At 27.8% G+C, this 14,019-nt stretch overlaps 1 protein-coding gene across 1 annotated transcript; it reads left to right on the forward strand.

Annotated features, from left to right (window-relative positions):
* Positions 1–2,565: 2,565 nt before the first annotated feature.
* Positions 2,566–8,406, forward strand: LOC112680729 (UDP-glucuronosyltransferase 1-1-like). Its single transcript, XM_025550915.1, has 6 exons — positions 2,566–3,088; positions 4,309–4,586; positions 5,179–5,777; positions 5,887–6,109; positions 6,194–6,413; positions 7,560–8,406. The coding sequence occupies exons 2-6, from the start codon at positions 4,346–4,348 to the stop codon at positions 7,840–7,842; spliced, it is 1,566 nt and encodes a 521-aa protein (XP_025406700.1). The 5' UTR covers positions 2,566–3,088; positions 4,309–4,345; the 3' UTR covers positions 7,843–8,406.
* Positions 8,407–14,019: the final 5,613 nt, after the last annotated feature.

The raw sequence follows: 14,019 nt of genomic DNA on the forward strand, positions 1-14,019 counted from the left end.
TAACTAAATAAAAGAAAAGTAATTAATAAATAAAGAAAATCAACTGTTTTTATTTGAATGTAATTATTATTCATAAATTATATGAAAATACTTAAATTTAGATTGCTTGACATCTATAACCTACTACTATAACTGAAATAACGATATTTCATTATATCTGATATATTTGATGTTATTAACAATAAACATTGGTAATAAAAGCAATAAAACACAAAGTATTTGTTAACTTTCTTAAGTTCTCTTGTATAGGCATGTGATATACACCACCAATATCGGTATGAAAATTGGTATCAACGGTTATAACTTCGTACGCAATTATGTAGTTAAAAATCAGGTAAAATCGTATGGAATCGTGTAGCTTAAATAGGTATTACCGATAACGAACGTACACAATCGTGTTTTACCCCTGAAATATATCATAATGTCCTCGTGCACGTAATATAATTATAAAAAAATAAATCAAAATCTATATAAATAAATATGAAATATTTGTCTCTTTGTTTTCTGAAACTACTCATCCAACAAACTTATTATTTTTTTTTTTTTAAATTAAACAGTACATCGCGAAGCAGGTGTAAGGCTTGATTAAAACTCGGTTAATTGAGTAATTATTTATTTATAATTGTTTTTTTATTCCACGGCGCAGCGTGAAAAAATAATTCAGATGTGTCCTCAAATAATATACTACACATTATTATAATATAATATTAATCATTATGCTAGTAATAAAATATAAAATTAAATGAAAAAATGTTTAAATATTAAACAGGTGGCAGCATGGTATTCCCGTACTTTTATCTTTTTGTTTTTTTTTACGCTATTTCATTTAGTATATGTCTCGGGTAAATAGTTGTAATTACTTTGTGGTTATATCAATTTTAGTTAGGTTATTATTAAATTACAGCGATTCCGAATATCAAGTACCTACCCTTATTTTAACCATTTTCTACAAAAACATTAATGAAATCAATATAGATGGTAATAATAATATTATATGCTTAGTTTAATTTGTCAACCCGTTCGTCCCGTCACTTGTCCTCGGTCTTTCCGTTTCGTTATGCGCACGTCATCGTTGAGCGTTAAGTAATGACGGATAGATCGATCCCTGTGATTAAAATTATCGGTAAACACCCGATATTCACAGGGTGTTGGGCGAATTCGGTGTTTGTGAATATTGATTTTACGGAACTATAAATTCATATTCACACTGGCTTACTGATGTGATGGGTAAATACCATACGGGTAGGTAAATATTTTGGGTATTTACCAGGTATTTACCCACTATAATATTTACCGACCAAAAATTTGGGTAAATATTTTTTTTTTATTGTCAAACATAATTATTCTTATTAAATAAATTTCATTTTAAAATTTGAAGCGTTTTAGTTAGTTTTTAAATTCTTAGATTTATTTGTTTCCTCATTAAAAGTGTTATTGGTTTTAAAGTGAATAAAATTAATAAAAACTTCATAAATATAATTTATGTACTCTAATCATCAGTCTTGGAAAAACATGAAAAAGTCAGGAAACAATCATAAAAAAATATTGTGATACCTATGTATTGGTTTTAGCGTTACAAATAAATTTATCCAATTTATCGGTTAAATACCGAGTAAATATCCGGTATTTACTTGAAATTATATTTACTGAGTATTTGCCCATCACTACACTGGATGTACAAATCATCTTGCCACACTCGATCACGTTCACCGTGGCCGCCAGGAGCGTACCCAAGTGGGGGTACCCCCACATTGAAATGTCTACATATTCAATTGTTTAATAGTAAATAGTATAATAATAGTATATAGCGTATTTTAATTTCCCATTATCTTCAATATACAAAGTTTATAGATTATATAATTTAAAATAATTATATTAAAATTTTGATATCCTCTTTTTTTAATATTATTTATTATTTTTGATCAAATAATGTACTTTTTTTTAGAACATTTTACTACTAAATAAAAATTGATTTCAAATTATAGTACATACCTATTGCAGTAAACCTTTGTGCATAATATGTGTGATGTGTGTATAACTTCTGTGAATATAACTACAGTTATTAATAGTAATTTTTTGGTATTGAATTGAACTTTAATTATAATTAGAGAACAGTTAAAATAAAAATGTTGGACCCCCTCATAAAAAATGCTTGGGTACGCCCCTGGTGGTCGTTTACCGGTCTGTGGACGCGCGCGCATCACCGTCGTACCGGTCGTACACGCGTTCGGCGGTCCGCCAAGCTCACCGCACAGCCCATGTTGGGCCCTCCGAGGTTAACCGGTCCGCCGGTCGCGATCGGCAGCATTTCGTCGCCGCTAGTGGTTATTGTAAAACACGAATATACATACCGTGGTATAAGCGGTATATTTATCTGTGACTGGGAATCGGTTCGAGTTATCAACTGTTATTATCAGTGCATATTTGTCGATAACATTATTATTACTAATATTACAATTGTTATTATTATCATTATATATTGCACGTAAGTACTATTATAATTATGTCGACCTCCAACGTTAAATTAACCGGCCTTCGTTGTACTACTACTGGTTGTGTCTACAAACGTTCCCACACGAGTAATGTGCCATGTTAAAAATACACTGCACGTACACGTGTTATTATTAGTTATAATCTTTGTTGGACTCACGATAAGAAAATAAGTGTACTGTACTTTACAAAAAAAAAAAATATTTGCGATAGGATTATATTGGAAAAAAAAACGAACAGCATAGCTGAATCGTTACAGCTTATTTACTTCTGTTCGGTTACGCCTACTCGTGATGCAGATGTGCTTTAACGGTTAGGTTGGAACTATCAGTCCGATATATCGCATCGAACACAGCACAGCGTTTTTGCCATCCACTAATATGTTATCGTTACCAAACTGAATAACTTAAAAGTGCTAAAACCAGGTATCGATGTTATTAAATAATCATGATTTTTTTTTCCTACTTAAAAATGTGATACTGAAATATATTTAAAGACTGCCGATACCGATTAAATTTAATATCATTGTATAATTTCGACTTGTTTCTATCTGTACGAGTACACATCCGTTGCGCACGTTGGATAATTTCAACTGTTGGTAAGTTTTATATTAATATAATTATTATTTACGCGTACACGTGCAGAAAACACATTTATTTATGTTTACGTTTCAAACATTTGATACTATTGAAGAATCTGCAATCCGTTGCGATTTTATTTTTTGTTTAAAAAATGATAATAGTTAGTTACTTTCAGTATTTATTTTTTTAAACGCAATGCAGCTGAAGAATTTCGTTTAATTTTTTTTTGAATTAAATTGTTTTTAATTTTTACTTCTAGTTATGCTTGTATATTTATTATATTACTCCAAAAACTAAATCTCAGAATAATTGTTATTAAAAGATGATTTTTTTTAATTTCGTATTTCCACAAGTTTCATGTAGTTACTTTTAAGAGTAAAAATTGAACTTTATATTCATTCGTTATAGTTATTTATTTAAATATTAAAAAAAAAAACTATTAATATGCACATCGATTTTGGAAAACATTTTCTATAAATATTAACAATGAGCATTTTATAGAGATAATATAGATATAGATACAGACATAGTACATCCACTATTGTGACCTTCATATGTTTTAAGTATCTTTTTTTAGTACCCCCCTCCCTACAGGCACGTAGCTAGGTATTTTAAAAGTGGATATTATTCAAAATTAATCAACAAAATGATGTACAACAAAATAACTTTGCGTATACTTTATTGTACAAGCATACAAACATGTATTTTATACATGCATATCTATTAATTTGTAATATATTAGTGTATAAGAAAGTGTTGAAATATTTTATTAAAATTTCAAATGGACATTTTTTCTCTTATATATTCCGGCTTTACATTATTGTTATCGTAATTTTATATTTTGTATTTCCATATATTTTTATTATATAATAAATATATGTAACACTCCTGTACATGTGCATAACCCCCCCCCCCCCCCCTATCAAATATTAGTCTTGAATTTGAATTAGATACATAATTATTAAGAAAGAAAAACTCTTTGTCTCAGTACGTCATCAAATTAATTATATATTATTATACAAAATGAAATTTATTTATAAATACCTACTTTAGGTAATAGTTCCTCATATTCAAATCAATATGATATTTTGTTTTGCTTTTATCATAAAAGATATTACAATAAAAACTAATAGTATTCCAGGTTATTTACTTGATCATTGGTGCTATTGAAAAATGTATTTATTATTATTTTATCGAATTTTATTTTATATTTTCTGTTTTGATTTTATTATTTTAGATTATTTATGTGAACAAAGAAAATTGAAAATATAATTATGAAAATTAATTTTATATTGATTTTCATACTGAACTTGTATGTTCGTGTAATAAGAAGTTCGAACATCCTTATTTTTACTCCATCTCCTTGGAGAAGTCATATCGTTTATTTTCAGCCATTATTTTTGGAACTAGCAAATCGTGGTCACAATATAACCATAGTATCCAAATTCCCGGTTAAAAATCCACCACAAAATTATACACAGGTGATTCCATCGTACCATTTCGATTCTAACAGAAGTAAGTTACATTTTTTTTTTTTCAAAACTTTATAGTTTATATCTTAAATAATTTAATATACTATGTACCTATGTATTAAAACTCGTATCTACACACACACACACACACACACACACACACACATACATATATATATATTAGTGATGGGTCGAACCTGATTTTTTCCAGTGTCGAACCGAACATTGTCAAAGTATTACGAACCTTAACTGAACGGAACTATTAACATTTTTTATCGAACTAAACTTCGAACTTATCATTTTTTTTTTTTTCTTTAGTAAATATATTGAAATTATGAACATTTTACTTATATTGTGCAAAATTTAATAAACCTAAAAATATATAATAAATTATAATAATTATTTATTAACATACAATACTATATAAAAATTTATATTTTTCCTTTTTACTTTTCCAAAAATAGATTTATAGTTTTGATCATTTTATCACACCTCATATGAAAAATAATCTGTGATAATATTATCTACAGATATTTACAAAAATAATCACATGCTTCAACATGGAATTATTTTATTTTATTTTTTTTTTATAAATTTTATTTTATATTTGAGTCATAAACAATCGGTTTTTTTAGGATCAGATTTACTTATGCAAGATCGGGATTTGTATTACTTGTTCGTCGCAGATCCAGTGTTGCGTAGTACGATCCTGGTCGACACAGCAAATTTGTTTATGTCAGATTCAGTGGTACAGAAATTTATCAATGAGGATCGATCCTCGTTTGATTTAGTCATTGTTGAGTCATTTTTTCAAGAATGCACCGTTGCATTAGGACATAAATACGGTGCACCATTAATCTCAATCGTTCCTGTGGCTCCGTGGGTGAGCGTATCTCGCTGGAGTGCAAATCCATCGGACTTTTCTTACATTAAAGACTTCATGCTGGACGGCGGAAAGTTACTGAATTTCTGGGAAAGGTTTTTCAATACTTATATCGGACTCTACGGTCTGTTTGTTGAGCCCATAACGTATTTGCCGAAATTAGAAGATATCATGAATACATACATGCGATACCCAGGGCACGAGACGAGACCCACGATGGCGGAAATGCTTCAAAATATATCATTAAACTTGATCGATTCCGATTTAATGATACTCAGTCCGCGGCCTTATATGCCGAATTTCATTGAAGTGCCTGGATTTAATATACAACAAGATGGAAAAATTAACCAGGTATAAGTTTGGATTTAAATATCCGTTTTATGATTATTCGACCTACGTTTATGCTTATTGCATGAATTAGAAATTACCAATTTTTTTTAAACGCTGTATTGACATTCAGAGACTTCAAGAATTTCTTGATGGAGCCACCACGGGTTTTATCTATTTTAATTTTGGCACTGTATTGAACGTCACGAGTATACCCAAATCGTCTATGCGCGTGTTGATCAACGTGTTAAGCCGATCGAAACACAAGGTTATATTCAAATGGATCAATAATAATACTGAAGGGTTTCCGGTTAACTTTTACGTTGATAAGTGGCTCCCACAGAGAGAAATTTTGAGTAATAATAGCAAATATATACGTCGGTTATTAAAAGTTTATGGTAAATTTATTATTTTAATTCATCTTATTATTCACATTACAGAACATCCACACTGTAAGGTTTTTATCACTCACGGAGGATTTCATAGTTTAATTGAAACAATTGACGCTGAGGTTCCTATTATTGGATTTCCCGTTTTCGGCGATCAGTATCAAAATCTGAAAACTAGTCAGGATTACGGAATTGCAATCAAGAGCAATATTTTTACATTGACCGAAGAACTGTTTGAAAGAGATTTAAAGAGTGTTTTGACTGATCAGAAGTGAGTATTATGACATTTTTATATAATTACATTTTTAATATTAGTAAATTCAATAAATTAAGACTATTGTTTTGGAATTAAAACTGCCAGTTTTAACAAAGTATTGTTTAAATTTACAATAATAAAATGTTTTATTTTTTTTTGTTTTTCATTTCTCATTTTTTTTTATTTGTAAAATAAAAATAAAAATGCACAAAATCATTTATAATATCACCAAAAAACATACATCATATTATTTGTATATGATAATAATTATGAACTTTTAGTTAGATTATAAAATAATTAAACTATTATATATAATACAATTACATTAAATTAATTTATTTTAATGAATGATATTTTTGTTTATGCCACTATGACACTAATAAATCAACCTTTTTAAATAAATCAAGTAAGACTAAAAACTATGGTATATCGTAGCGATTAATAACGATTTATATTTTAATTTAACTTTAAATGTACACATTTATTACTAAATTTTGAGTAAAATATTTTGAAAGGAATAGAGTTCTTGATATTTTATTCTGTTTTAATTATTTAATAATTTCTGAAAATGTAATAATTGTTCAAGAAAATCCTTGATCGAGATAACGTCAAAATTACGATTTTAGAAATGTATTTTACCTACTTAAATATTTAATATTTTTGGTGCCGTATTCAGAAAAAAATGGTAATAGTAGTAATAATTAGAATTGTAATACCATACGTTTAAAATGTATGGGGTGTTTGTATTTCACTAATTTATAAAACAAGTGTAAATAATTTGATTTTTTTTTTTAAATAAATATACTCTTTAAAAATAAATTATGTTTGAATATTTTTATCGTATGCCAAAACGAAATTAAAATTTACATAATTGAAAAGTACATAGTTTTCTTCTTCTCATTTTATATATTAAATAATAAAAATACTTATGATCGTTTTTATAGAAGAAAAAATAATTCAAACCATCTGGATTGAATCAATAGTTGTTCTTAACTATAATAATATATAGCTCAGAATATTAAGCAACAAAAAGTCGTGTATAATTTTTACATCCTGACCGGATGTGATAGTTTGCTACCAACAGATAGGGACCCCTGCAGTAGCTGTTGGTAATAAATTACCTATCACATGTAAAGATTTTTTTTTTCTTAATTTTTTTAGGTTTTCTGAAAATATTAAAAAGTTATCCGCTATACGTCGTGATCGACCAATGCCATCTTTGGATACTGCGGTATTTTGGGTGGAATACGTAATCAGACATGGAGGAGCTCATCACTTACGTATAGCAGCAGTTGATCTAACATGGTCCCAATACTATTTGTTGGATATTATTGTGTTTGTTTTTTTTATTTTGTCGTTATTTATTTGTACGTGCTATTTTATTATCAAATGGATGAAGCGATTCATATTTAATTTGTTAACCTACGAGCAAAAAAACGATTAGAATATTGTTGGAAATCGTAAAATATCATATGAAGTATTTCCGTTGTGTATTACACTGGTTGTAAAATGCAACGTTGAGTCGTGATAAGTTTCTAGTGTGATACATTTATTGTAAATCTTTTTTATAATTCTGTTGTCGTACTTTAAGGCGTAAGGTATGTTTATGCGTCAAAAAGATTTAATTATCGTTTAATCTGGTGTATCTAATATTATTAACCATTGATATAATCATTACATATTTTCAAATATTTCACAATCCATTAAGCTATCGACATTTGAATAACTACAAGAACAATTTTTTTTTCTTCAAATCTGCAGTCAAATACCGATAAATTATTATTATTATATTTTTAAAATTGTTATATACTACTAATTGTTACGTGCCACCGATTCGATTTTAACTTGAGCAGTCGATAATGTATGATTTATAATTAAATAAGAGACTTTAACTTTTAGAATACGTTTATTTTACAATTCAAAGTATTAAAAAAATTCTGATAATAAGTGACGTAAAGTTGCTTGCAGTTCCGCGACCAAAATTCATCTGAATTGTGGTCATTTCCATCCTTTTTTTATATGGTTCGAATGGCGTCATAGAAGACTATTTTTGCTGTATCCGCTGATTTTTAAGAATAGGTTATTCTTCGTTCCGTTGATCTCGTTATTAGGTTGGATTATTTCCAGGAATAGGTGTATGACTGCTGTTCTCTCTGATTATAATATTACCTGGAGTATGACTTGTTTTAAATATAATGATGATCATGGTATTTGTACAAAATATGTTATCAAATCACACACGTTTTATATTAATGTGTAGTGGCCCATAAGACCTCCCCACTAAAAATAAAGTTTTGGTCTTCAAGACAGAAATTTTTTTTAAACTTTTTTTTTTTGAGGTTTTATATATTATTTTCTTTCCTGATAACTATATGACCTTATTAAATCTTATTTTAGCTGAATTTAATTCTGACTATAAAGATGAAATTTAATGTACCTCAATTGCATCAGTTAAATCTTTTTTTATAAAGCTCTATTTTCTTTTTACTGTGTGGAATAATCAACTATTCTAACAAATTTAGATTAAATGATGTCTTGTATAGCATTGTTATCCAGATTTTATATATAAACTGTATAATTATATTATAAATATTATGAATTATTAGTATAGTCTCCTTAGCTACTTTGATTTCGACTTTCTTAGATATTTATGCTATTAAAGTTGTTTTAACTATCTTTAGACATATAGATTGATCCATTTATTCTTTGAATCTTTTTTTCCGAAATCAGTGGTACATTGATTAAATATATATATAAGATCGATTCACTTACCTATATGGATTTATCAATTACTGATTGATGTATTTCATCCGACCTCGGTATTTCCTCCTCTTATACTTTATTTGTAATAATTAATATTTATTTATAGTTTATAGTGTATGATACCGTGGTACAAAGTAAGACATTTTACTTGTTATTTCGCGAGTAGTACCGTGATAAATTAGTGCTATTTAAATATTAAAAATGTGGGTCAAAAATTTGAATATATTTGTTAACTTATTTCTTTATTTTTATGGATTTTAACGATGTTCTTCTTTATTATTATTGTTATCAAGTTATTTTCAATTTGAAAAACACACACAATATGTATAACAGATAACGGAATGTATACCACTATGAATAAATAAATAATTATTATTTTATTATTTTTATTAATATCATAATACCCATAAAAACATTTTGTGCAATATTACATTTTTTTTAACATCAATTAATTTTGATATTTCAAAATGTTTTCACTCCCAATTTAGGTTCATATGTTTGCGATTGAATTACATTTATAAGTATGATATCATATTGATTTATAATAAATCAATATATATATATAGTGGACCTTGAAATTTTATTCGATCAAAGTAAGTTTATTTTATGAAATACGGTTCAAGCGCTTCAACTGTTGAAGATAAATATGTCAGCGAGCAGTATATAGTCAATATATTTATATAGCCAATATATTGGTATTGTCTTAATTGGATATGTTTAAGATATTTATTATCATACATACATACTTTGTGCAGAATTCGACAATTTTAGCGAAAATTTTCTAAAATTGTATAGTAAATATACTTAAAAGTAGCAAGGTTAGTTAATCATCAGTTGTGAAATTAAGTATGCAAATAGAAGACATTACAGATAGGAGTAATTAATCTAGTTGAAGAACGCATTTTATAACGATGCGCATTCAGAATATTTACCGTCTGATCACGGTAATTCATTTCACTTTAAAATACTCTGCTCCCATTTCAGTTCCCATTTCATTAGGGCCTGAGATTGTAAGAAAAGAAACTCAAAATACCTCACAGCATCTTATATTTGTTAGTTTCTTATGGAAATAAATATTACTTGTCAGTTCAATAAATACTTTCAATTATATATCAGTTAATTTAAATTTTTTGGAAAAGTATATCGATTGACTATAAGTAACAGGTTCATTAAAAATTGAAACTTATACTAATTACCTGATTATTATATATGTATTATATTTCAATTATATATGTGTACAGTGGCGTAGAATAGGGGATAATCAAAAGGTGTAGCCATCTCTCAGTTTATTGAAGGAGTGGAGAGTAAATGGCTAATAATCAGGGAGTGGATGTTTATGCATTTATCATATTTTTTAATAACATTTAAATCAATGCGGAGTAAGATATAAATTTGCTTCATCACCTTAAGAATTCAAATTTACCAATTTGATTTTGCATATTTTTCCATATTTGTTCGATTTTTATTTGATTGATCATATTTTTAAATTCATCATGTTTTTAGTGCATATTTGAGGTTTTTTGTGGTATACTAATATAGTAATATATTAACGGACTCGACACGCGTAATTTATAGTTCAAAATGTCCCGACGGCGGCGGGAATTTCGATTATTTCGATTTCTGAGCCTTATCGCCTTATCCATATTATCCCGCGACAAAAATAAATATAAAACACCGTTATCGCCGGAGTCGATATTGAACAATTTCGTTCATTGAAGTTGTGTTCTACCTTTCGTTGTGTTGTGTACTCATGTTGCGTTTCAGTTGTGTTCTAGTTTCGTTTTTGTCCAAAGTGTTTCTATATTGTATAAAATTATATACCTATTAACGTATTTACGTACCAACAGTTATTCTTAAAGTTATTTTATACCTATATATTTTAAATTTTTAATAAAAAAATAAGTTGAAATAAAAAAAATTTTTGATGTATATTTTTAATAAATTCTAAGCATATTTTTATACTTTTTAGAGCATAATTGCATGCATATTTTTAAATTTTTTGGAGCATAAATATTCGTTCCCTAGTAATAATTTAAGTTAATTATTATGAATGTAGAATAATAACACGCAAAAACATATTAAAACATATTTTAATATTAGTACAAGTGGAAAATAATGTCCAGTAGCCATTAGCTGATAATATCAAGTCAAAACATACGTGTTACAAAAGAGAAATATATTTAATATAGTGTTTATCATTATAGCCTTATATTTTGTCATTAATTATGTGAAATAAATCCAGATTATCCGAAAATCTGAAAAATCTGTATTTTGTATTTCGGTTTTTTTTTTTGATTTTTGGATTTTGAAATCCTAATTTTAAATTGTTGGACCTTAGAATTGAAATATTGGGTTATAAATTTCTAAACAAAGAATAAAATACTTGTATAAAACCTAAATTATTTCTGTATACACTAACTAATCTATTAAATACCTAATTCACTTATTATAGTTATAACCAATATATACAAAACCATCCTAATTATATAATAATAATAATAATTATATAATGATAATAAAATATATTATATATTATGTAATTAAAATATTTATTGTTAGTTATTGTTAGTTTATTAATTGTCAATTTTTGGTTAGTTAAGGATTTTTGGTTTTTGGATTTTAAACTTTCGAATCCAAATTTTTGAATTTTAGAATCTGGAATCCGAATTTACAATAAAATTTGAATTTTGAATTTTCAAAGATTAAATAAAATTATTAAATTTTCCAGATTTTTTCCATCACTAGTTTTTAGTTATTAGGTATTAAATTTATGTACATTATTTTGATTTTATTTTTTCAATAATCATTCAGTAGGATTTCCTGTAGGTAGTAGGGGGATGGATGAGTAGGTATCGAAAAATATATTTGCCTCTGAAAATATTTGAGTTCGTCACACCACTGTATGTTTAATGCATTCTGTACTAGCTTATCTCTGTTAGCAGGATTAGTTGTTATCAAACAATTTTATTTTAATATACTGGAAATTTAATTAGTTTATGTTGTTTTTTATTAAATGTATGATATTTTAAGAAACTGTTCATACAACGGCATATGGATAGAACACTCATTATATTCGTAAAACAAAAAAAAATGGAAAGTTTTCACAATAGCACTGTACTTTTTTGATAACGTGAACTTTTCGCTATGAGAGAGTTACTTAACTTAATTTAATTCAGTCAAGTTGTAAGTGCTATATTATAATCATGTGTTCAAATGTATTATCTACATTGATTTATACTTTCAGATAAAATATTACGTAAATAACAGTTTAACAGTTGAGACTTTTATGAAGTTAATGCTAAATAAATTTGCTGATGGATTTATTAACGTATATCGGTGAAATAGTTTTCACAATTTTTCCCCAACACAGTCATTAAAAATAGAAAACTAATCAATCACAACACTACCGCGATATGAAAGACTTCAGGTGTTAATAATTTGAATACGATAATAATAATATCGTTGACGTTTACGCAATTTTAACACAAAATCTATTGTATAGATATTATATGTATAAGTGTACGTAGTGCGACGGATCAATATATTACAGTTATACCGATCGTAGTGAGATGTAAAGTAAAATAAATTAGTCCTGTGAGCTAAGGTGCGTTGCAAAAAATATTTTGTGGAAGCTTTAATGTTTTCAAGGGCTACGATTACAATAACTATTAACAATTAACCAATTCAACAGAACATTCGATTTAGTTACTTTTACCAATCTAATATCAATTGCATGGACCAAAACGATCGATTTTTATGTACGTGAATAAAAATATAAATATTTGTTATCCAGACGAGTTTGAACCTTTAAGATCCACACTTGTATATATAACTGAAAAAGTTATTAATTAACTCATAAACATATCTTTAGTATATTATTACTAAAGGAGCTGGATCTTGAAACTGAAAACGAGGAAGTAGTAAGCTAGAAGATGACCTAGAAAAAATGAATATATTTGTAATGATTTCATGTAAATTTTAAAAGCCTGCGAACAAATTGAAAAAGAAAAGTAATTTTAGTGTTTGTGTCAAGTAAATTGAAAATCATATAATATTTTGATTTCGAAGGTTCTTACACACGCATTATTTTGATTGTTATCTGTTTGCCCAGGACTCAATCGTCTGATCGATACGTGTAATAATTATATCCATAATAATGATTGTACGTATGTGTATTTTACTCTTTTTAGAACTCCAACCGATAGCGTACGGTAATGTATCTATCTAACTTGTAGAAAGGCCAAAATAGGAATTTTTGTGCTCGGGAAAAAATATTAAATTCACGATCTACTATTGACCAAGAATCAAATACCAATCTCTAAAATTGTTTTCTAACAATTAGCATACAATCATGCTTATTGAGTTTTAAACATATTATCAAACATATTAAAAATATCAAAATAGTAGTCAATCATAGATAATGTACTACAAAAATTACACAGTTTCAAACTTTATGTTTGGGGATGAATTCCCGTCTTCTTCCCATAATTCCACTCCTGCATCTACAAATATTTTGACGAAACCGATGGACTGATCAACGTACTTACTGTACGCATTGAAACGTTGGCTACGAGCAATGGTGAAGCTGATCTCTTCATTAACACCACATTCCAATACCTGCAGAAATGGATCGTAAAGTCGAACGGAACGAGCAAACAGTCGTCGGTTAACACGGCTTGCATGTAAATTCCTGTGTCGTTGACCTCTTCCTGCAGTTTGCATTCATCTCTGCGGATGTGACCGGTCACGCGTATTCGTATAGACGAATATACGAGTTAAATAGTGACAGGTTAGGGGAGGCAAACGGTATGGTTGTTGTCGGAACTCGGACACGTCGTCTTAAAAATGTAAACGATTA

This window comes from Sipha flava, unplaced genomic scaffold (assembly GCF_003268045.1).
Source record: "Sipha flava isolate LNK unplaced genomic scaffold, YSA_version1 179_pilon_pilon, whole genome shotgun sequence".
Lineage (NCBI taxonomy): Eukaryota > Metazoa > Arthropoda > Insecta > Hemiptera > Aphididae > Sipha > Sipha flava.

What these genes read in the sequence shown, in the direction of transcription:
- LOC112680729 (XM_025550915.1), top strand. Translation starts at nt 4,346, where the DNA reads ATGAAAATTAATTTTATATTGATTTTCATACTGAACTTGTATGTTCGT. An exon ending in CCCACAGAGAGAAATTTTGA is followed by an intron (nt 6,110 to 6,193) that starts GTAATAATAGCA and finishes TTCACATTACAG; the next exon opens with AACATCCACACTGTAAGGTT. An exon ending in AGTGTTTTGACTGATCAGAA is followed by an intron (nt 6,414 to 7,559) that starts GTGAGTATTATG and finishes TAATTTTTTTAG; the next exon opens with GTTTTCTGAAAATATTAAAA.